Source organism: Falco rusticolus, chromosome 3 (genome assembly GCF_015220075.1).
Source record: "Falco rusticolus isolate bFalRus1 chromosome 3, bFalRus1.pri, whole genome shotgun sequence".
In the NCBI taxonomy this organism is placed as follows: domain Eukaryota; kingdom Metazoa; phylum Chordata; class Aves; order Falconiformes; family Falconidae; genus Falco; species Falco rusticolus.
The window spans coordinates 26628538-26649363 of NC_051189.1; the positions used below are offsets into that span (position 1 = coordinate 26628538).

The 20826-nt window shown below is 35.1% G+C and overlaps 1 protein-coding gene across 1 annotated transcript in view; it reads right to left on the reverse strand.

Moving 5' to 3' along the window:
• LOC119145055 (regulating synaptic membrane exocytosis protein 2-like) overlaps positions 1–20826 on the reverse strand; it is a 124339-nt gene that overhangs the window by 28431 nt on the left and 75082 nt on the right. The window contains exon 2 of the mRNA XM_037381129.1: positions 2629–2839. Coding sequence (XP_037237026.1) covers positions 2629–2839 — 211 coding nt within the window. The remainder of the gene's footprint in view (positions 1–2628; positions 2840–20826) is intronic.

The window sequence follows — 20826 nt, forward strand, 5'->3', positions numbered from 1 at the left end:
AAATGACTGGAATTCCATTAACCCAAAATATATCTGGAATGAGTCAATAGCTACACCTTATCCTATTTTTAAAAAATCTGTTAGGAGGTCAATCTGGCTGCATGAGCCAAAGCCAGTCTTCAAGACAGTATTTTTTCATCTTCAGTGCCTAAAGTTTTCAGATCTTCATTGTGTCAGGATCTTAATAACCCATATAGTGTTTTTGTAAGCTTTGAAACAGAGCAAAGAGTTCAAACATGCCTAGCCTCTGTTGAAATTGAGACCATCATCTGTTGTTCAATGAGAGTCTAAACAGCTACCAAATGAAAATAGTTTCAAATAAATAAAATTAATAACAGAAATAGTCTGTGCAGTTGTCATTTGAAGGGAATTATCATAACCACATAGTTTGTTCTAAAATCACAGTGTTCTTTTGAAGAATCAAGAGAATATGAGGTGTCAATACAGAAATGCAGTGTGCTGCGTTTCTGAAAAATCAAATATAGTCCCAGAGAAATAATGAGAATGCAAAGCTTTCACAGAACCAGGGAGAGCTGAGAGAAGTTCTCTACTTACACCTGTGTTCCGCACGCAGTTGCTGTGGGTCTGATAGAACAGCTGAAAATCTCTTACTTTTGATATTCAAGGACAAAGAGAGAAGGATATTCGAGTGGCTGCAAGTGATAGCAGCTGGCCAAACATCATGAAAGAAAGTATGCAGTATGCATCAAATTAAGTTTTCAGACAAGTCTTGTTTTTGTCATCTATATGTGAAATGTTGGTTTACTGAACCAGCATTCTGAGCTGTCGAAATTTATGTTCACTGCACACAAAGTTGCATCTATCTGGAAGCTGCATTTGTCCAATATTTTAGCATGTAAATTTCTCAGCTGCATAAACCTCATTCTGCTGTCTGCAGCCTCATTCAGTGTGCATTTCCCTATATAAATCAATATGAATTAAGAGTAGTATATTTTGTATATGAGTGGTACTAAGTTACTAAGAACAATTACTGTTTGCTGTCATGTGATTTATTGTTTTAATCAATCTGAATTTTTTCAAAAACATAAAAGATGACAGTTCAAGGTCCCCTACTCCCATGAAATTTAAGCCCCCATCCTGGCTGAATACTTCATTCACTAAGATAATAAGCAGTATAGAAGAAGCAGCGCTACCAGTTTTATTTGTTTGATCTAGAAAAAACTCTCACATAATAATTTTTGTACAACCTGAACTGAATTTTATGCTTATGTTTCAGACACTGTAACTAAACTGAAAAAAGAATAAAAGTCATCCAATCACTCTGAGAATCCTAATCTAATGCTCTGACCACCATTAGTTATTTCCATGCTCTGCTCTTACTTATGACCATGAACCTTGTAAGATGTAGTCCTCCTTGTGACCCTTGAAAAAGAAGTGTTCTTTGCAGTTCTGCATCTTCTGAGATGATATCGCTATTGCTTGTCTGCAGTAAACTATTTAGTAGCCGAGTCTGGTGTATATGGCATGAATTTGGCTTCAAACTTGATATTAGGAAAAGATCACAAACAAATCTAACAGCTCCATCAAAGACCATTTCAGACAGTTTAAGAATCACTTTATATAATGTCCAAATCAGACATATATAACCTGTCAAAAAACGTCTATGAAGACCAAAGAAAATCTAGCAAAGTTAAAACAGGTAGTTATTAGAAGTCATCCTTCAAGAAGCTGAAGTTGTATCCACTAAGGAAAATAGAAAAGAAATAATTCTGGTAAATTCCAGTAGGATAAAAATAATTTTCATGGAGTAATATGTATAGGCACAAAAGAGATCGTACATAGGAGAAGATTACCACAGTCTGTCTTTTGTATTCATGTTCACGGTGATTAGAGAGATACTTACACTAGAATCTTATTTTATACAGAATGAACTGGAGCATACAGTTCAAACTGATACTTCAGAAAGAGAAGCTATAAAGTGAGTCAACAAAGGAAACAGTAAGAAATTTTTCACGTCAGATGATACTCAGCATAAAACATCTCAAGTCTAAAATATCTATTTCAGATTGCTGTTTTACCTGTTCTTACACAATAAATACCAGTATACCAGCTGTAAGTCCATATTGTTAGTGCATTTAATTTTTTCCTAAAAATATTTTGACCTTTGTATGCACATTTATATGTACATATACATAATATATGTGCATATGTATAATAGCTAATAAAGATTTTAAAGCTCCATCATATATTGTATATACTGTTTTAAGACTAATTTTACAATTATCTTGTACAGAAGAGACTGGGTAAGCAGAAAAGGAAAAAATCCTTGCTATAACTTGTAATAATTAGTGTCTCAATATTAGCATCACTAGACATACGCCCCTGTCTCCAACACAGAGACTCAATCCTCCAATCAAAGAATTGTACTTTCATAAGTCTGTTAGTAGAAATGTGGCATGTATTAACTTAAAAGCCATAGTTGCAAATCCATCTGCAAATGGGAATTATTTGAAATGGGGACAGATGTCTTAAAAGCCCCTAAAGTAGATATCATTACCTCCTTAAAGGAAATCCATTTCAACAGCTATGTGATTTGGGTGCATAAGTAATGCGTAAGAGACATTGCATTTAAGAGAAGGTTGTTAATAAATTTTCATAACTTCATACCTTATTTGACCGTAAAGACACTCTTCCTCCACAGCGCGCACAGAATTTAGTTTGGCAATATGAACAGTTATGGCCACAGCCATCAGCAAATTTTGTTTTGTGGCAGATGCCACAGGTTGGGGCATCACCCTTCTGCTCCTGCTGCTGCTGTGATTCTTCACCCATCTTCTTCACTTGCTCCTTATACATTTCAAACTGCTGATGTAATTTTCTGCAAAGAGAAGAAATCATCAACAGTTGTTTTATTTAACTCCACAAATACTTCGCAATCACTAAATTTCAAAACACAAATCAGAGACAAATATTGTAGTAAAGCAAATATATTTAATTTATGATGCTCCAGAAGTGTAACATTCAAAAATTACTTCTAGTTCATTATAACTAAACTCTAGGAGAAGACCCAACACTGATAACATGCAGCACACAGTCCAGCTGTTACAAAGAAGTAACTTTGCTTTAGGATGTGACCAGCTGTTAGCTCAAAATACAACAGTAGGAAACATGGGCTGAGTGATCCAAGAGCCCATGGCACTAGACCATAAACTGGTTAACAGCAGGGAAAAAAATCTAATTTGTTCTTCTAAGTGTACTTTTGCCCAATTCCAACAGATGCAAATATCTTCACTTGATATCTTATCATCATTTATCTAATAATATTGCACAGAATGATGATTCTAAAATGCTTTTTCAATCACTTTTCAAGCACTGGGTGCAAGCCCATAACAAGTTGCCTCAGTTTAACAAGGTATTATAAATCATTTATGCCACTTTTTATATAGGTACTGCCATCACATGCCAAACCTAAGGTAGAAGACTACCTTAGTTATAAAGTCTAGGGACAGTATTTTAACATACACACACATTTTGCCTTCCATTTCCAGTGGGCTAGGAGCACATTCATAGTCAGCTGCCACGTGCATACAGAACTGCAATGACTCTTTCAGGTATGTTACTTCATCCATATTTCTGAACCCACAATAATCAAATCTCCATATATGATAGTTAAAACTGTCTCATTACAGCCACAGTTACAGACTCATTTCACATTCTATAACAGCAGTTTTTCCTCAGATCTTATTTCTGAAGGTGAATTATGTCATGGGAAATATAATCTTCATTGCAAAAAGTTATCACTTTTTAGTTCCTGTAGTTGCTAAAAAAAGCTGGAAAATGCAACACAGCATATTGTAAGAGATTCAAATACACAGAGAAAACAAAAAGAACTTTTACTTCTCTTTTGTTTTTATCCTCGTGATTTAAAGGGTCTGAAAAGTGATCTTTAAATTCTTAGCATGGAATTCAACTCACCTAATTTTGCTAATAGAGACTGAAAAATTTAGCACTCTGAAAATTATTAATCTAATTTAAGCATTTTTTTATAGCTCCCTGAACAGACACAAGCAAAACCCCTGAAACAAAGCATTTTCTATAAAACATTAAAATGGTATACTAAGACAAAACATTAAAAGTGCAAAAGAGATTTCCTTTTCTTTAGAATGATTCTTCCAGAGATTCTTGAGATGAGTTCATTAAAAAACACACATGAAGCCTAAGACAGAACAAAGAATAACTTCCTGGAAAAAAATAAAATATAGGAGACCAACTTCCTTAATGCAGAAATATATACTTTATATATATATTTTATATGTGTGTGTATATATATATATATATATATATATATATACAGGATATAATCTGATATGAAATTATTTCATCAGAAGTGTCACAGGCTCTTATCAAAACAAATATTACACCAAGTCAGTTAAAAATTATCTCAAACAATTATTTACCATGAATAGTCACACCTATGGCAAGAATTGTTGGGAGTTGCTTCATTTTTTCATGAAAACTCCCTTAAGAATGTACTTTACGTTATACCATAGAGGAGCTGTAGGAACAAACGGGCAGCTCCCTCTCCCCATGAGGCAAGACAGAAGGCTGGAGGCATGCCTCTTCTTCTGTGTACCAAAACGCCATCTCAAGCTCTCAACTGCTACTGACTCTTCTCCAGAAAAAGGAAAAGCAGGGTTACTTCATGTTGTTAGTGTGTCATTTTTCTAATCTACCTGCTCTTGTTACTTGAGTTCAATTCTGAGTCAACACGCTGTCCTCAGGACGTAGCAGCTGAACGTTTTTCTCTCGTTTTGAGCCCTTCTCCCCTACATGCATACACCTTCTGGTCTGCAGCAGAGCAGTAAGAAGGGCCACGTCTCTGGCCTCCACAGAAAGGACATGAGGGTCATCCTTGCCTCAAGAGGCATTCGTGCCATCAGGGGCAAGTGCCTTCCTCTGCCTGCTCACTGGTTCAAAAAGAATCCAGTGTTGACTGCTCTTTGTCGAATGGGGCAAGACACGAGTTACTAATAAAAAAGAGCTGAATGAAGTTGAGAACAAAATTTGGAAATCTGGAAACCTGGCACATTTGACTACGGTATATAATTGGCAGTTCCTAGCCTGGCCTGTTGCCACCAATAACACGTGTAATCTCCGAGACCTTGCTTGCCTTTTAATTTTGCCAAACATTGCATTCTTCATTTAAAGCATATTATCTATGCAGAACTTCAAGTTTATTTTAAGTTACATTCAGTTTTGTGACTTCCTTATAATCTACAGCCTTTGTTTGTATGATTATTTGCTTACCAGCCTTACTGATGCATAAAAAGCACAAGCCTTTTGCCAATTCTTAAGCCTCATGTACTGAAATAATTTCACTTTTGTTTCCTCTTGGGCACAAGAATCCATGTAAAGGTCACAACTTTTACCTCAAATCATAAACTTTTCAAGGTTATACAGTAGTTTTCTAAAATCCTTGTTTGAGTAGCAAACAACAACTCATCTACCAAAATAGTTCAGCTTTTTCTGTTCCAAGAAAAATACTACATGTATTGATAGCTTTCAGAAAAAATTAAACACTGAAAACAAAAGTCTATTAAATAATCAGTTACACACAACGTGTGTCCTACTTACTGGGCAGCACCACTTGAGATTAATATGCGTACTTGAAACTCAATACAAAGTTTTCATTTTAGGAAGTCCATAAAAAAACTTTCTGATCTCTTCCATAGATTAATAATACTATCTTTTTTTATCATCTACCCTGCAAAGGTCTCAGCCAAAAACTCACCTAATAACATACAGTGCTAAGTAGGTGTTTAGAATAGCAGGTATTCAAAACACATTTAGTAAAAATTGGGTAACATATATTTTTCAGAAAATGCAATGCAAGTAAAACTCCATTTTGTTCAAGTTGTCTGCACTCATGTCTCTACTTAGAACGCTGCTGCCTGGGAGTGCTCAGGAGTTTAGATAGCAGGGGCTTGAAAGTAACCAGTGCCAAGGCAAACTTCAGAGCCTGGAACTGAACCCAGGTATCCCAAGACTACGATCTCCAGTCCCTATACTCCAGTGAGTTCCTCTGTTAATGCAAGCAGCCAAGATCTGTGTTGAGACTGAAAAAAATGGCTCTGCAGATGAGCTGCATTTTAGGCCAAAATGCTTGTCCATAATAGAAATCTCACTGTTAGTCATGATAGGGTATTTTTGGTTGTAAATCTAGATAATTACATCAAAATATACAGTAACAGAACATTTAAGCAGAAAACTCAGCAATGCCTATCTGTGAAACTTGTATGTGTGTATTTTGACAATGCTGCAAAATCTCTCTCCTTTTCTACACTGTTTCCAAAAATGCAAGTGTCCACTTTCATAACTGCTATAAATTTTAGGGGAAAAGGACAAGTTGGTATGAGTTTATGCAAAGACCTAATGATAATGAAAAGTCAGGCTGGAAGACTGATATTTAAGTTCTGCTTATTTTCATATCTTGTGAGAATGAGTTCCCTGAATCACAATCCTATCTGCTGGAAGTTACAGTGGTGAAGTTCATGAGGCTTATATGACTAGTCAAGACTTTTTTTTGTACTGTAAAACATCACATCAAAGACAGTCACACAGAGGACTTTCAGTGTCAAAAGCAACTTGCTCTGTCAAGGTCAAGAAATAGTTTCTATTGGAATACTTGCTTTGTTCTGGAATTGAGTTAATTTAATTCTGTTTATTTTTGGTTTTCCACACCTTTCTGGAAATGAGAAATTCAATATCAATTCAAAAGCAGCAATCTGTGGGTCTCTTATGATCCATGAGCTACTGCCAAATGCAAGAAAGAAAAGCAAGTTCAATAGTCTGATGTCTTTTATTATTGTGCAGAAGTTTCTATTTTCTCCTCTCCTCCAGAAATGCCCACAAAACTTTCAACATTTTAACAAAACAAAAAAAAAAAAAATCCTTAGTACTGACAAGAAGTTGCATAGCCATTCCTGCCTTCCAAAAGTTCACTTAAATGTTTCTGTAATTTCTAAAGCTGCTCAAAATCTGCCATTAGAAAGGCGACTGTTAAGCAAGTATCCATGATGTTGAGGCCACATGGAAGTGTAGCAGCCACTTCTCATTTCTTGGCTAAACTTTTCTCAAAGTTTTATTACTGATTGTAGCCCGTGTCTCATTTCCTATTCCCAGGCTTATAGCACAGATGTGGCTGGAATCCAGGGTTCAAAAAGTGTTTGTTCGCTTTCAGTTCTACCAAGTCCCGTTCATTCAACAATTTTTCTGCCTGGTGGCAATGACGATCTGGTAACATACAATGTTCTTCCCTGTACTGTATTAAACACTCTTAGCTTTCTACTTTTACAATAGTTCCAGCTAACCTGTCACCAAGTACACCCACTTCTCATCTGAATGGATGTTATTCTCATACATATAATGTGTTGATACAGGATAGGAAACAACCAGCTGAACAACAGCTCTGTTGTCAAGAAACTCTGGAAAAGAGGGTGGAAATGAAACTATGAGCCAGTGGTGTGTGTGTTCTCATTACAATCTGGACAAATTACGTATGGGGCTATATCAGCAAGAGTATGAGCACCAGAGAAAGGGAAGTTATTTTTCCCCTTTAGTTGACACAGGCAAGGCCACACCTGGAATATTGTGTCCAGATCTGGGTCCACAGTTCACGAGGGATGTTGACAAACTGGACTTGTCCAGCAGTTAAAAAACAAAAAAAAAACCAAACAAACCAAAACAAAACACCAAAACAAACAAACAAACAAAAAAAACCCAAACAAAAACACACAAAAAACCCCACAAAAAAACCCCACAAAAAAAACCCAGAAAACAACCCCAGAAAACAACCCTATGTTTAGCAATGCAAAACTGAGCTTTTCTTAATGGCAAAATGACAGTTTCCCTATTATTCAACTGAAATGAGAAAGGGCATCACATAAAACTCCTCTTCAGAAGAGCATGATTCTGCTTTAAATCTAGCAGATAAAGAAAAATTATTAAGCGATTAAAGACACAAGCCTAACTTCAAACAAGAATCTCACATCCAATTCTGTTTAAAATTAATGGATTATCATACCCAGGCAGATAACAGAACTACAGTCTTGATGCCATTCACAATTCAGAGTTTTCAGCTTTCATGTCAGCAAAAATGAAATATTGACAGAAACTAGATGTCAGCAGAGATCTCTACAAACATTCACTTAATCCACAGCACTTCAACTTTCTTGCCGGCAAAATGAAATTTCTACTGTTTCATTAGAATTGATGTACTATTTCTAATTGTCTGGTATCCTCGAAAAAATAATAATTAGCTATTTTCTGCTATCAGTATGTTTAACTTCAGATTCATCTACCTAAGAGAAATATCTAATCTTAAATATTAGTTAAAAAAAAAAAAATCTACCCAGAAATATTTAGAGAATGCAAGGTGAAAAGGGTTAAAAACCACAACTGCAGAGTAAAAATGCTACTTTTTAATATATGGCCCGGAATTTACAATAACCAGGAGAAATCCAAGATATTGAAAATAGCTAGCCAAATTTTCCTAAATAAATGTCTTCTCTTTTGAGGCACTTACTTTGATTTCCTGCTGAAAATACCAGCTTTTTTTTTTTTAGACTTCAGATATAATGTCTAGAAAACAGAAGATACCATAAAATCCAATATGTTTACATATTTACTTGAAATGCAAAGAGGCCTAGATTTTATTTTCTACCTGCCCTGAATCCCAGATTTTCACAATCTATGCAGCAACAGTAATTCTCAAGCTTATCTCAAAACTGTACATAGTCTCTGCTTTGGGAGTTGTCAGACTTTGTATAAATAATCTGAAATTTTTTAACCTGTTCAAGCGAAGAACATAGGGGAAAATGAACTCCACACTGGTGTTTTTTTCAGGCAGGAAGTGCATTTTTTTTCTCCAACTCTAAACCAAAAAGTAACAGATACAGAGATTTTTGCTAGCTTTGTAAGTCTTTTGTTTAGAACAAGAAGGTTAAATATAAGCCATATAATGACAATAACAGCCATGTTCAGCAGTCAAATGGTCAAATTGTGAGCAAGAGATTTCAGTGTAAGGTTTTTTCTAAACATAGAGTAAATCCTCCTAAAATTGTCCATAGAAATAAATCTCTGAAATGCTTAGTTTTTTCACTTATATATGGTTTGAGTTGTTTTACAGATAGAGCTAACCAGAAAAAAAATATTTTCATGTTTCCAATTCTCTAACTTCTTAGGGAACAGGTACTTTAATTATTCTGTGATATTCATTAACCTGAAATAGGAACAAAGCAACAGTGATGAAATTTTAACTGCAGAACATCTTTAACAAGCCTATGAAATACAGTAGTCACAGAATAAGGAGGCCCTAAACATGGTGACAGACTTCCTTACAAAAGAAATAACCTCATTCAACACTAAGAAAAATACTACCTGTCTCAATCACAGAATTATCTCTCTATCAACACATTTTTTTTACTGAATTCACAAGAAAAACACAAGGTGGCCAAAATCTGGATCCTAGGTTAAAAAGACACAGACACAGTTAAAATAAGTTACTGTAGTCAACACATATGGGACATTATGTGTTCCAACAATTTCACTAAAAGAACTATTGTAAAAACATATACGTTTATTCTGAGTATATCTACTCTAAATGCAAGTGAGTTACACTTACTGTGCTTGAAATGCTGAAAAGAAAAATTGCTAAGAGAATGGAAAGAGTGTGGTTGCTAAATGATTTTGCCCTTGGTTTATATTGGTGCTGCTTCTCACTTGTAACTCAAGTGGGAAAAGCCAACTACAGCAAAGCTAATCAACATCCAAAACTAAGACCTCTGTTTCAGTCTCTCTTTGTCATGCAAGGGAGCAGGGTAAAGATGTCCTATTACATAGGCCCTAACAGCATTTGCCTTACACTGGAGAATAGAACCAAAAATTCTCTAATTGGTGTGTACTTTGTACAAGCCACTCTAGAAGTAACAGACAGTCAAGATAAGGTCTTCAGGCTGTGCTGGCTCCATTCTCTCTTTTCCCCATTTACCAGGGCTTTCTACAAAGGCTTCCAGTTCACACCTTACTACATTTTCTTCTCAGCTTTTTTGAGCTCCCTCACAAAACAGCAAATATTCCTCTCACTGCATTCTTCCTGATGTCATAATGTATTAATTAATTAACCTGGTATGATCCTAAATAAGTTGATAACTACAGACAAAGTCAAGTCATTGAATCTAGTTTATTTTAATACACTCGGAAACTCTAAAAAAAAAAGACAAGAAAGGATGGGGGGCGGGGGGAACCCACTCAATTTTAATAACTGAGTAGAATGTGACTCCATGAATGATTACATACCAGCTAGACAAAAAGTCTAGCTGGATCTGGGAGGATTACCTCATCTATTTTTCTCTGTTTATAATGCTCAGTATTGAATAAAACTGCAGCCTTTGTCTATTAACTTTGTTTATGAGCAGCAGTGAGGCTGCTCTTTGCTGGCAGGGTAGCAGTGAACAATAGCTAAGTACAACAGTCCTGTGCAAGGCTACAGGAAAATGTGGACATGGAGAAGATGAACACATGGCCAATTAAAGACTGACCCAATTAACATTACCATATTTCTGTGTGCTTTCAATGACATCAACATAAAGCCAGACAATATGTATATAAAGGAAAAAAGTAGGTAACTCCTGGCTGTATGTGTTACTTTCATGTTTCCTCAGAACAACAGAAAGATACTTGTTTCTACCTTTTCTGCAGCAGTTCAAGCTAATTGCAAGATGAAATCAAGAAGTGGTATCTTTGTAACTAATTTTTTCTTCTTGTTTGTTACAATTAATCTTTAACTGAACTGAGGTTTTGTATTTTTACAATCTGTAACATAAAAAAAAGGTGTAAAGTCCTAGCTAAGGTTTAAACAGGCAGAATACAGTAACACATGCAATTCATCTAGATCTTTTTCAACACTCTTTTTTATTTATGATAAATGAGGGGCATTTAAAAATAGAATAACACATTCCTTCACTAGTTTATCAATGGCCAAATCATGCAGACAAAACTACTTCATTTCACAATAACTGACAGTTATAAGTAAGGAAGGTTCCTTCATTAACTGCAGATGTAAATTACTTTGCACCTTTGAATATGTTCATACCCCTCTTTCAATGTAACTGACAAGGTTCTAATTACCCTTTTCTGTTTCTTATTTAAAATCCTAACTTACAACAGAAGTTTCCACAACTTTCAGACAAATATTTTGGTGATTATACTGGGGTATTTTTTCCTTATTCTCATTAGCTGCTCCTGTATCAGAAAAAAAATTGTAAAAGAGCTTCTTTAAACCGTTATGAATCCATCAATTACCACTGTGTTTTTCTCATTTATTTCTAAAATAAAAATATTTAGCTAAATTTTTCAGTCTTTCTCCATAAAAATTCTTCATTATTCTTCTAACAAATTTTGCCACCAACTTAAGTACCTTCTCCACCTATACTGGAAATATCAGCAGTACTTTCTTTTCAAGGGTCAAGTGAGTAAATTAAATCTATACTGTTATGCACAATAGCTAAAGTTTTCCTTCTGCTCTTTACTCTTGTGACAAGGCCAACACTGCTCAGGTAATTTTAGGTCTCATTCAAAGTAAGATTAACCATGCCAGTTGTAATTGAAAAAGGGAATCTTCTAGGCCCTGATTCTCCAGGGAAACTCTCCAAGTTCGTTCCATAACTGCATTCTCTCAATTAAAAATATTTTATCTCCAGTTCCATGGGCCTTGTCTTTGTGTTTGCAATCCACACTATCCCAAAGGAGCTGCTTTGGTAAAGTGCTGAAACTGTAAACACTAATCCTCAGCTGACAATGAAGATCAGGAGCAAGTAGTTGAACTTCCAGTAAAAGTAGGCTGCCAGAAAGTGTATGTGGCAAAGCAGAAGAATAGGATCTTTAAAGATGGGCATTTTACTGTCATTTCATTTATGTTTTATTCCAGTTATAGTAAGTAAAAGTTACAAGATTACAGATTAAAAATTACAGATAATTATGGTCAACTTTGCTTTTACTAACTCATTATGAAACAAGATGTAAGCAGTCGCTCTGTGTACCCTACTTTCAACTTCAATTAAACAATTTCTGCCAATTCTTGTGGGAAAGAACAACTTTCTCAAAGACATTTGGGTTTCAAGTTCAGAAAAAGTCATAGTGACAGAAGGGAACTTTTGAAACTGTCAGGTTTAAGGGTAAAGATGCATCAGGAGCTCAAGCTTTACTGAATGTATATTATAAAGGATACAATCAGAGAGAGACACCTTACTACAGGTAATACTATTTCAATTTCAGCTGTACTGATACCATAGTATTATCATATATTGCTGCTGCTGAGCAGTTTGGAAAAGGGGTAGTAGAGTTTTCAGAAACTCTGCATAGGAGAAATCAGTCTTTCTTTCATCATTCAGTCTCATATTGCTGATGACCAGCATCTGTCCTTAATTTCTATGAGAGAAGACACAAAGGACAGGAAAAATCTGTGGCATGTATATTGTTGTAAATAGGCACATCAAAGGTAGCATCATATACATTTAGAATCATGACACTCTCAGCTATCACCACCTTGCAGTACTCTGGGTTTTGGAAAACCCCAACCAGAACCCAAAATTTCTTAGACTTCCATCAGCCACAACAGACCCCCAAGTAAAAAGGTAGAAAGAAGACTCAGCTCCTTGCTAAATAGAAGGGGAATAACATGTCATGACTTATTTTGTAACAGAAAGCTACTTTATAAACTAGAATAAGGATTATTTTGCAGTTATTGCAGCACCCTCATTATTTTAGGAGCTTTATGTAAAAATGAAGACTCCTATTTGGATATTTTCTATGCACAGTTGACACAGATATACACAGACTTCTGTTCCCAATACAAAACTTCTCACCTGAAATCTAAATCACTGAGGAATACACTTGGCTCTCATAAAAATTTCCTTTTATAGTCTATTTGTATCCTGTTACTCAACTTTTTATATTTAACAAACACATTGATTTTTATAGCTACTGTTATGTTTCTTCCTGATTCACCTGATTTATATGTTTTGTAACAGAGATGTTATATTAGTCTAAAAACATCAGAAATATAGCTGCATGTTGGCTATTTCTACACTTTTTTCTGATACTGTTTGTCTTAGGATAAATAAATACCAGTTTTTAAAAAGTTGGGCTACACGTATATACTTTTTAATTACTAGACCTTGATTTATTTAAGCAGTCTCATTATTAAAAGTATACTACTTGCTCCTCTATCCAAATAATTCACTCACAAAAAGTCTCACATTTTATATTTGACTTGTTTTCATAAATCATAATTTTATTTACTTTATACTAAATTTTGTTTTATAAGTATGCAATATTTACCAAATATACCTTATAAAAAGGCTAATTCAGCTGCTGGCAATTAAGCACATTGCAACATTATTACATTTATAAAGGGCATCTCCAGCAGAGATAATATTTCTCACAGTCACTCGGGTTACTTTATTTGCATCATCAGTTGACTTACAAAAGGAAAACATTAACTTCACACCTGAAGTTTTAAAAATGCCCAAATAACTAAGTTACTGTGTTAAAACTTTTTTATCCTTACTATGAAAGGCAAAATTACTTTTTCATTAGACAAATACACACACATCCAAAATAAATACATGCTAAATAATAGGTCAGACTGTCTTGGCTCCGAAATGTAACACCTCCTGACATTATAGTATCATGATTAGAACGAGTTCATTCCACATTGTTTACAACATTCATGAGCATTTTCAATTATTAAGTAGCCCCTATCTTTTTACCTCTGTGACAGGATTGTTCCTATCCTGATGATTTTCCTTTTTTAACAAACAGGAAATAAATTTGAGCAATGCTAGGAAAGCTAGCGTAAGCAAGTCTCAGTTGTGCTCACCATATGGTTGTCTCAACTTCATCTAAGCAAACTATCATCAAAATGCTTGATGCTAAACTATCACCACCAAAACTAGTTGTAGTAATTAGTTGTGGTGCATCTTGGTCTTGACTGTATCAGTATTCTTACTGTAAAAGTATCACAAGTGGAACTACATTGCTAGCTGCGCTATAGGGGCAGATCCTCTTGAAACAGTTTCTCAGAAAACTGTAATCTTCCATACTGTTCATATTTCTAAAGCAACAGGAAGCAAAGCCAAAACAAATTCTTTTCATAATGCTCATTTAACCTCTTCTAGAAAGAAACAAAATAAATGGGTCTTGAAATGGAAATTAAAATATAAAAATAATTATGACTTTTTATGAGGAAGGAACTCACAAAGGGAGAGAGATGATCTCACCTGCAGGAGACAATTTTCATAAGTGTATGAACAATTTTCCCCACGCTAATTATACCTAAACCACACCTCCATACCTTCCCTTTACTCAAAAAGTGCACTGAACTCAAACTTTACTTCTCAGAAGTAAAATACAATCTCAATTTAGGTTGCAGCAGTATTTCTCCATTTTAGATAAACAGTGTTTGATAATGATTGAAAAGAGATTTGTGCCACAAAAACTGCATAAATAGTAATTATTCTAATACTATTTGAGACATAATGCTCGAGTTTTCCAAATAATTGGAGTTGTGCAAAACAACCACAAAAAATCAGTGCCAAAGAGTACCTCAGAATTAAATCCTATATGTAAATACTTTAACCCCTAATTAAAGCTTATTAATTAACTGTTAAGAGCTCAGAGCTAGTGGGTATAAATGCATGTTGTAAGAGAATAATGTTAGGCCATCAGTACGCCTACTGATAGTGCTCTGCTGCTCATAATCCTGTAGAGTGAAATTATGCAGTGACAGCAGGCCCTGTATACTAGCAGAGGAAGCAAGGTCACTGTGACACTCAAAGGTCAGAAACTATCCCAGAGACAGCTCTGTGACAATCTATTTTATTATAATGCTTGAAACTTTTCTCTGCCAAACTTCTGATAGAAGTTTATTAAAGCCTTCTCCGGGAGTACTTCTGTTTGGAGAAATAGTAAATATAAACAGATTCTACTCACATTTCTTTTAGCATAATTGCACTGAAACAAGTAGAACAAGTCTTAGTTTGGCTCTTCATCAACCAATTGTTTTCCTGCATAATAGTTCCCACGTTCATGCATTCTATTTTTTCATATTGTTGAGCAGGGCTCATAGATTACTATATTGTTATGTGAACATGTAAAATGTTGAGAAGTCTTTTTTTTTAAATAATAAGATCTACAGACCTAACCCCTGAGTGGGTTCAGCTCAGCTCAGATGTTCACTGCAAATCAGACTTGGAAGGAAAACCTTACTTTATAGTGTTGTTCTCCTTGTGTCCTTTCTCACTGAGGTATCGTCAACTGCCATGGCCTTTCAACAAATCTACCATCCTAAATTAAAGACACTGTGGAATATAATTTGAAGGAAAAAAAATATATTATCATGCCTGCTGCAGAAAATGGTCAATTCCACCTAAAGAAAATAAATTGAGATGTCCACACTCAATTACTGATCTTATTTTACATAAGTCTTTTGTATCCAGGATTTACCATATATTACTATTCAAGACACAATATCAATACTATAAATTTCCAATTCTTCTTTCTGCTAATGTAACTAAGTTATCACAATAGGATTTTTGTAACAGTAAGTTTCCAGCATTGGAAGTGGGATATTTCTTTAAATATGGGCACCAAAACTCTTTCATCTTTCCCTGGCCTCTAAAGATAGAATCAAAAGAGAGGCAAAGGCATTGGCTAAGAAGTAACAGCAAATACTTGAACAAATCACCAGAGGAGATAAAAATTGTGATCCTAGGATTATCACAACTCATCAATGTTACATGTTTAACCGAGGAAAGAATATTTATTTTGTGTACATAGGTAATTAATATTGTAACAGCTAATAAATATACATAATGGAGCCACAAATTCAATAGTAACTCTTTCAGAGAACGGTTTCCAACAGAACAGATAACGTAACATTTTCTTAATGGATTCATTGTGGATACTATAAAGAAGAGAATGCAGGGTCATCACTAAATACGATGAAACATGACTGGAATACATTTGTTACCTTAAATACACATTTAATCTTGAAACAGACAATGTTCTGCTCTTTCTGAAGTCATCTGTTAATCAGATTTTTGTCATACAAATGTTAGTGTTTTTCGTGCTGCTTGTGAACACCGCACTAGAAACAATAAAACATGTTTTGCTCTTAGGTGCATAATTGGGACATGGAGGAGTCCACAACTGTTCCACAACTGTTTTCTGACACAGTCTGTATCCATAGGCAAAGCACACCTAGGAGGATAAGTCTGACTGTGTTCCTGTTGACAAAAACCAAATTCTCTCTGCTGAATATCCTTGCGCTGAACCAATATCCCTTTTCTAAAACAAAACTATCCTAAGTAATCAGTTGTGGAAGCAGGGAATATACAGATGGATGTAAATGTTCCTAAAGGATGAGGAAAAGGTGACATGTAGAAAGAATCACTGCAATTACTGACAAGCTTTCAAATTTTGGAATCATTGAATCATGTTTGTGACAGAACAAAATTCCCAATAGGCCCCAAGAGAAACTGAATTTTTGTTTCTGTGAGGTTGCTTTTATTTTTTTGCTCTGTGACAATCTTCACCGTCTGTTAATATTATTCATAGATGAGACTTTGTACCCAGTAGTACTCATCCTCACCCCAGGCTTCTGATCGACTCACCCTGGCACCATCTGTCTATGTTTGTTCTGAGTCCAAGATACTCCAGGAGCCACATCACTATGAATTTACTTCAACTTTCTCTCTATGCAGAACATAATCAGAAAAACATCTTTTGGAAGAAATAAGTGAATTTCCTCCTTGTGTTAAATTGATATTACTTCTACTATGATCAGGGAAAGCCACCTGTGAGCAAAGCAAACGGGAATTATTATACTGAAAAATTAAAAAGATATATTCTTCTGTAAAATAGAAAAGCTGACTGAGCGTTTCATGATCTAAATGTTTTGAGGACCATGCTTCCTTTTGGAACATACCTGAAATGTTTTGGATATCTGTTCAGTCATCCTCAAATCTCTAAAACCAGAGCTAGAGTGAGGACGACCACCACACCACAAAAATCTGCACCTGGTGATAAGGGACAACTGTGTCATCTAGTATGTATTCTCTAGGTAAACACAGCAGAGCTCCACATCCTGTAGTCAGCCTTCCTAAACCAGCCCTTTACTGCCTTAAATAAGAAAGATAAATAGACATTTCTTTCCTCTAGCCTTGCTGCCCCTCCACACCTCTTCACTTAAGGAATAAATACTTCATTGTATTTTTATCTAATGAATTGACCAAATACTCCAACTATTCCTTATAAAAGGAATAAAACAAGACCTCACTCACTCTGAAATATGTGATACAATCAACTACCACAAATACATCAAAATAGAAGCATGTAACAGAGAATAAACTCTTCCAAAGACAAACACAACACTGATTCACAGCTATCAATGTTGTTGAAAGGAGTTGTGAGTTTAAAAGCATGTAACAAACATTTGAACTTTTTTCCAAAAAGCTCTGCAGCTGGGAAGCCTAATTGTATTTCCAGCAAGTCTAATTGTGTTTGCTGACTCCAGGGGACAGGAATTCCCCAGGTACTGATGACTGACAGGTCTGGTTCTGCTTTCAACCTGCAAGTAAGCAAAAACAGCAACTGCTACGTGAAACTTAGCATGAAAAACTACTGCTGTTTCCACTGGTATCATTAGCAGCTGGAAGTGCTCAACACTTCATAGTAGCATTCAGCACTGCCTGCAACTGGTCATTTGTAGAAGTCATTTTCACAGGTACAAACTACTCTCAGTACTTGCATTCAATAGTAAACATTAAGATGTAGGGCTTAAACCACACAGGTAGCCTTTGTGAAGTGTCAAACATCTTTCAGTACTAAAGAAACCCAATGGAGTTAAAAGGTATCTGCCAGCACTTCTACAAACTTAACTGTTTTAGAACCTGCTTCCTAGTTCTGAAATTGGTTATTGGTTTATGAACCTCATTTTTTCTTTTTAAGAATTTGATCCAACTTTTTGAGGGTAATTATGCAGGTACAATGTTATAATTTATTCAACCATGATCACTAAATCTCTCCTCTCTCCTGAATATTTATTCAACATTGTTCATTATGCTCTTTTCATGCCTTACTATTTCTACCCTGGTGCAAAATAAAAATATTTAGAATCTTTTATATCTCAAATGACCATTCATTAAAGCTACCTTTTGAAAGCCTTTTTTATTACACCAGTCACTACTGATTTAAGAAGTCTGATGTATTTGATACAGATAACTAAAAGTCTTCAGTAAAGTAACACTGATTGTTTCAGGAAATGTTATTTTGACTTCTAAATAACCTTTTATACATCTCTGACTTCAGATTCTTGGTCAACTTTCTTCCCCATTCAACCAATAATTTAAAAATGCCTCCTAGTATTTTCAGAAATTTTCCAGTCACTCAGTAACACATACAGCAAAAGAAATGAAGGTATCTTGTTCACGCTGTCTTTCTATCAGTTTACATGGAAAAAAAAAAAACAGGGATTGCCCTGGGACAAAGCTACTGCTCTGCAAAAACCAAACATGTTATCTTCTCTACATTAGTCCTACCCCTATTCATGTGCAATACTCAATATTCTGTGGATTTATTCCACTTTGGTAAAAGCTATTCTGAATTTTTGTGGATTAAATGTTAAGAGATAAAAAAGGTCAAAAGAAGGTGAGAAGGAGGAATAAATTGAGGAGACATGCTAAAGGACTGCTTTAATCTACAACCTCATGCAAAAGGTCTAGAGAACCATCCCAGGAGAAAGTAGCTCTTAGCCTACAATAGCAGGTAAGCTTACTTAAGGAGGTGAGCTCAAGTCAGCAGTTTTCATTAGAAAACAGAAACTATAAAGCAAAAATGAGCCCAAGTTAACTGTGCCATAAAAATATTTTATAAACACCCATATCTCTGCTGTCTTGTGTGAGTGCTTCCTGAACATACCCTCCATTTACAGTACTTCTAGGGTAGTAGCATGACTTAGAGAAGCATCTTTCTAGGGAACAGACAGACAGATAGATATCAGTTCCACTGAAATCATTAACTAGTTCTGATATCCTTTGATTCTGTGATTCTGACCACTAAATTTATTTTCTCTTGAAACCCTCAACAAAAAAAGAACATTCTCTAATAAGAATCTATTTTAGCACATTTTTAAACTAGATAATGCAGACAACCCTATAATGTGTTGAGCTGTTCTTCAAATCCACTAGTATTAACTGAAATTTAAAATGTTTAGAATCACAGAAAATACTGCAACAGTAACTGATGTCCATGGGGAAGAAAGCTGTAATAGAGTGGACAAGCACAGAGAGCCAAAAGAAAATACACTGGGAGATAAAACTTGACAGAGAAAGATGGACACAGAAATCTTTGAACTAGAAAAAGGGAAATCAAGTTTGGAAAAGATGGTCTACAAAAATATTTTTTTTGTTATGAAAAGAAATAGTCTCAACTAACCAGAGGCCAGAAATCCCATAGTTAGTGATGATGATTTCATGCTACAGATCTCAATTCTACACACACTGCAGGGGTTCTATTTGCATGTTTACTCTACAGTACATAAATCTGTGCACTCTGGCTATTTCTGTCAGAGGTCAGTGTATAAGGAAACAATAAACAACTCTTTAGCTTTCAGAGTCAGAAATAAACACACAACTTTATACTCTGTTGCTGATTTCAGATCCTTCTTAAATGGCTATATTTTTTACTTACAAGGACTTCTAAGACACATTTTTCATGCAGTCAAAAAAAATAAAAAGCTTTGCAACTATGTTTTATGTTACAAGAAAAGAAGCACATCTCCTCATAGGAATTTGGGATGTTTGTTACCTCTTTAATTACCATATCTTCATCCTATTTAAGTTGTTATTGAAAGTACTATCACCATTATTCTCTGTTCTTCAAACTGTAGCAAGATCAAAAGCTGTAGTAACCCATGCAATCCTCTCCTTCTTCCCACTGTGGGGGTGAGCGAGCAGCTGTGTGCTGCTTAGTTGCCCACTGTGGTTAAACCATGACACCAAATTACACCATTAAGCCTTCAGACACTACCCCAAGCACAACCTGGCTGTACCATATGGTTTTCTCCTTTGGGTTTCAAACTAGGATTCTGTCTATACTGGAATGCTGTAGAACTGCTGAGCTCCCAAGCTTCCCTTCAGTTTCAAGCACCTTAATTGTATTTCCATATGATAAAGTGTGCTGGGCCCATAGTCCCAATGAGAATACTGAATCAGTAAGAAAAATTTACTAGAGGGCACAGGATGGTTTAAAGCAAGCTATGACAAGTGACATAGATAATGTAAATTCCATGGAAGTTCAGACTTCAGTATTCATTATGTTCACAAAAAGAATCATGAACCTTGCCACAATTCACCAGTGTGATAACACTTCCTGTATTCTTTATTTTCTACCCAAGTATCAGCAGAAAATGTTCCCTGCTTGAAGAGAAAGCCAAAAGCAGCAAAAAGCTGACAATACTTTGTATCAACCTGCAAACAAAACATAAGCACCAGAAGATACTCTCTTTTTCTTTTCTTTTGCTTAGTCTCTGCCAAGTCATCACCATGGATTTGATTAAGAGATTATTTTAACAAAATAGAAGCTCTATGTGAAAGCTAAGAATATGTTGCTTATGACAATATTTCATCAGTTAAAAAAAAAATATTAAGAAGTTACTTCTGCAATTGTGGATTTCCTTCAAAACTGACATTAATAAATATATATATATATATACACTGTGAATGGTTAAAAATTGAGACATAATCC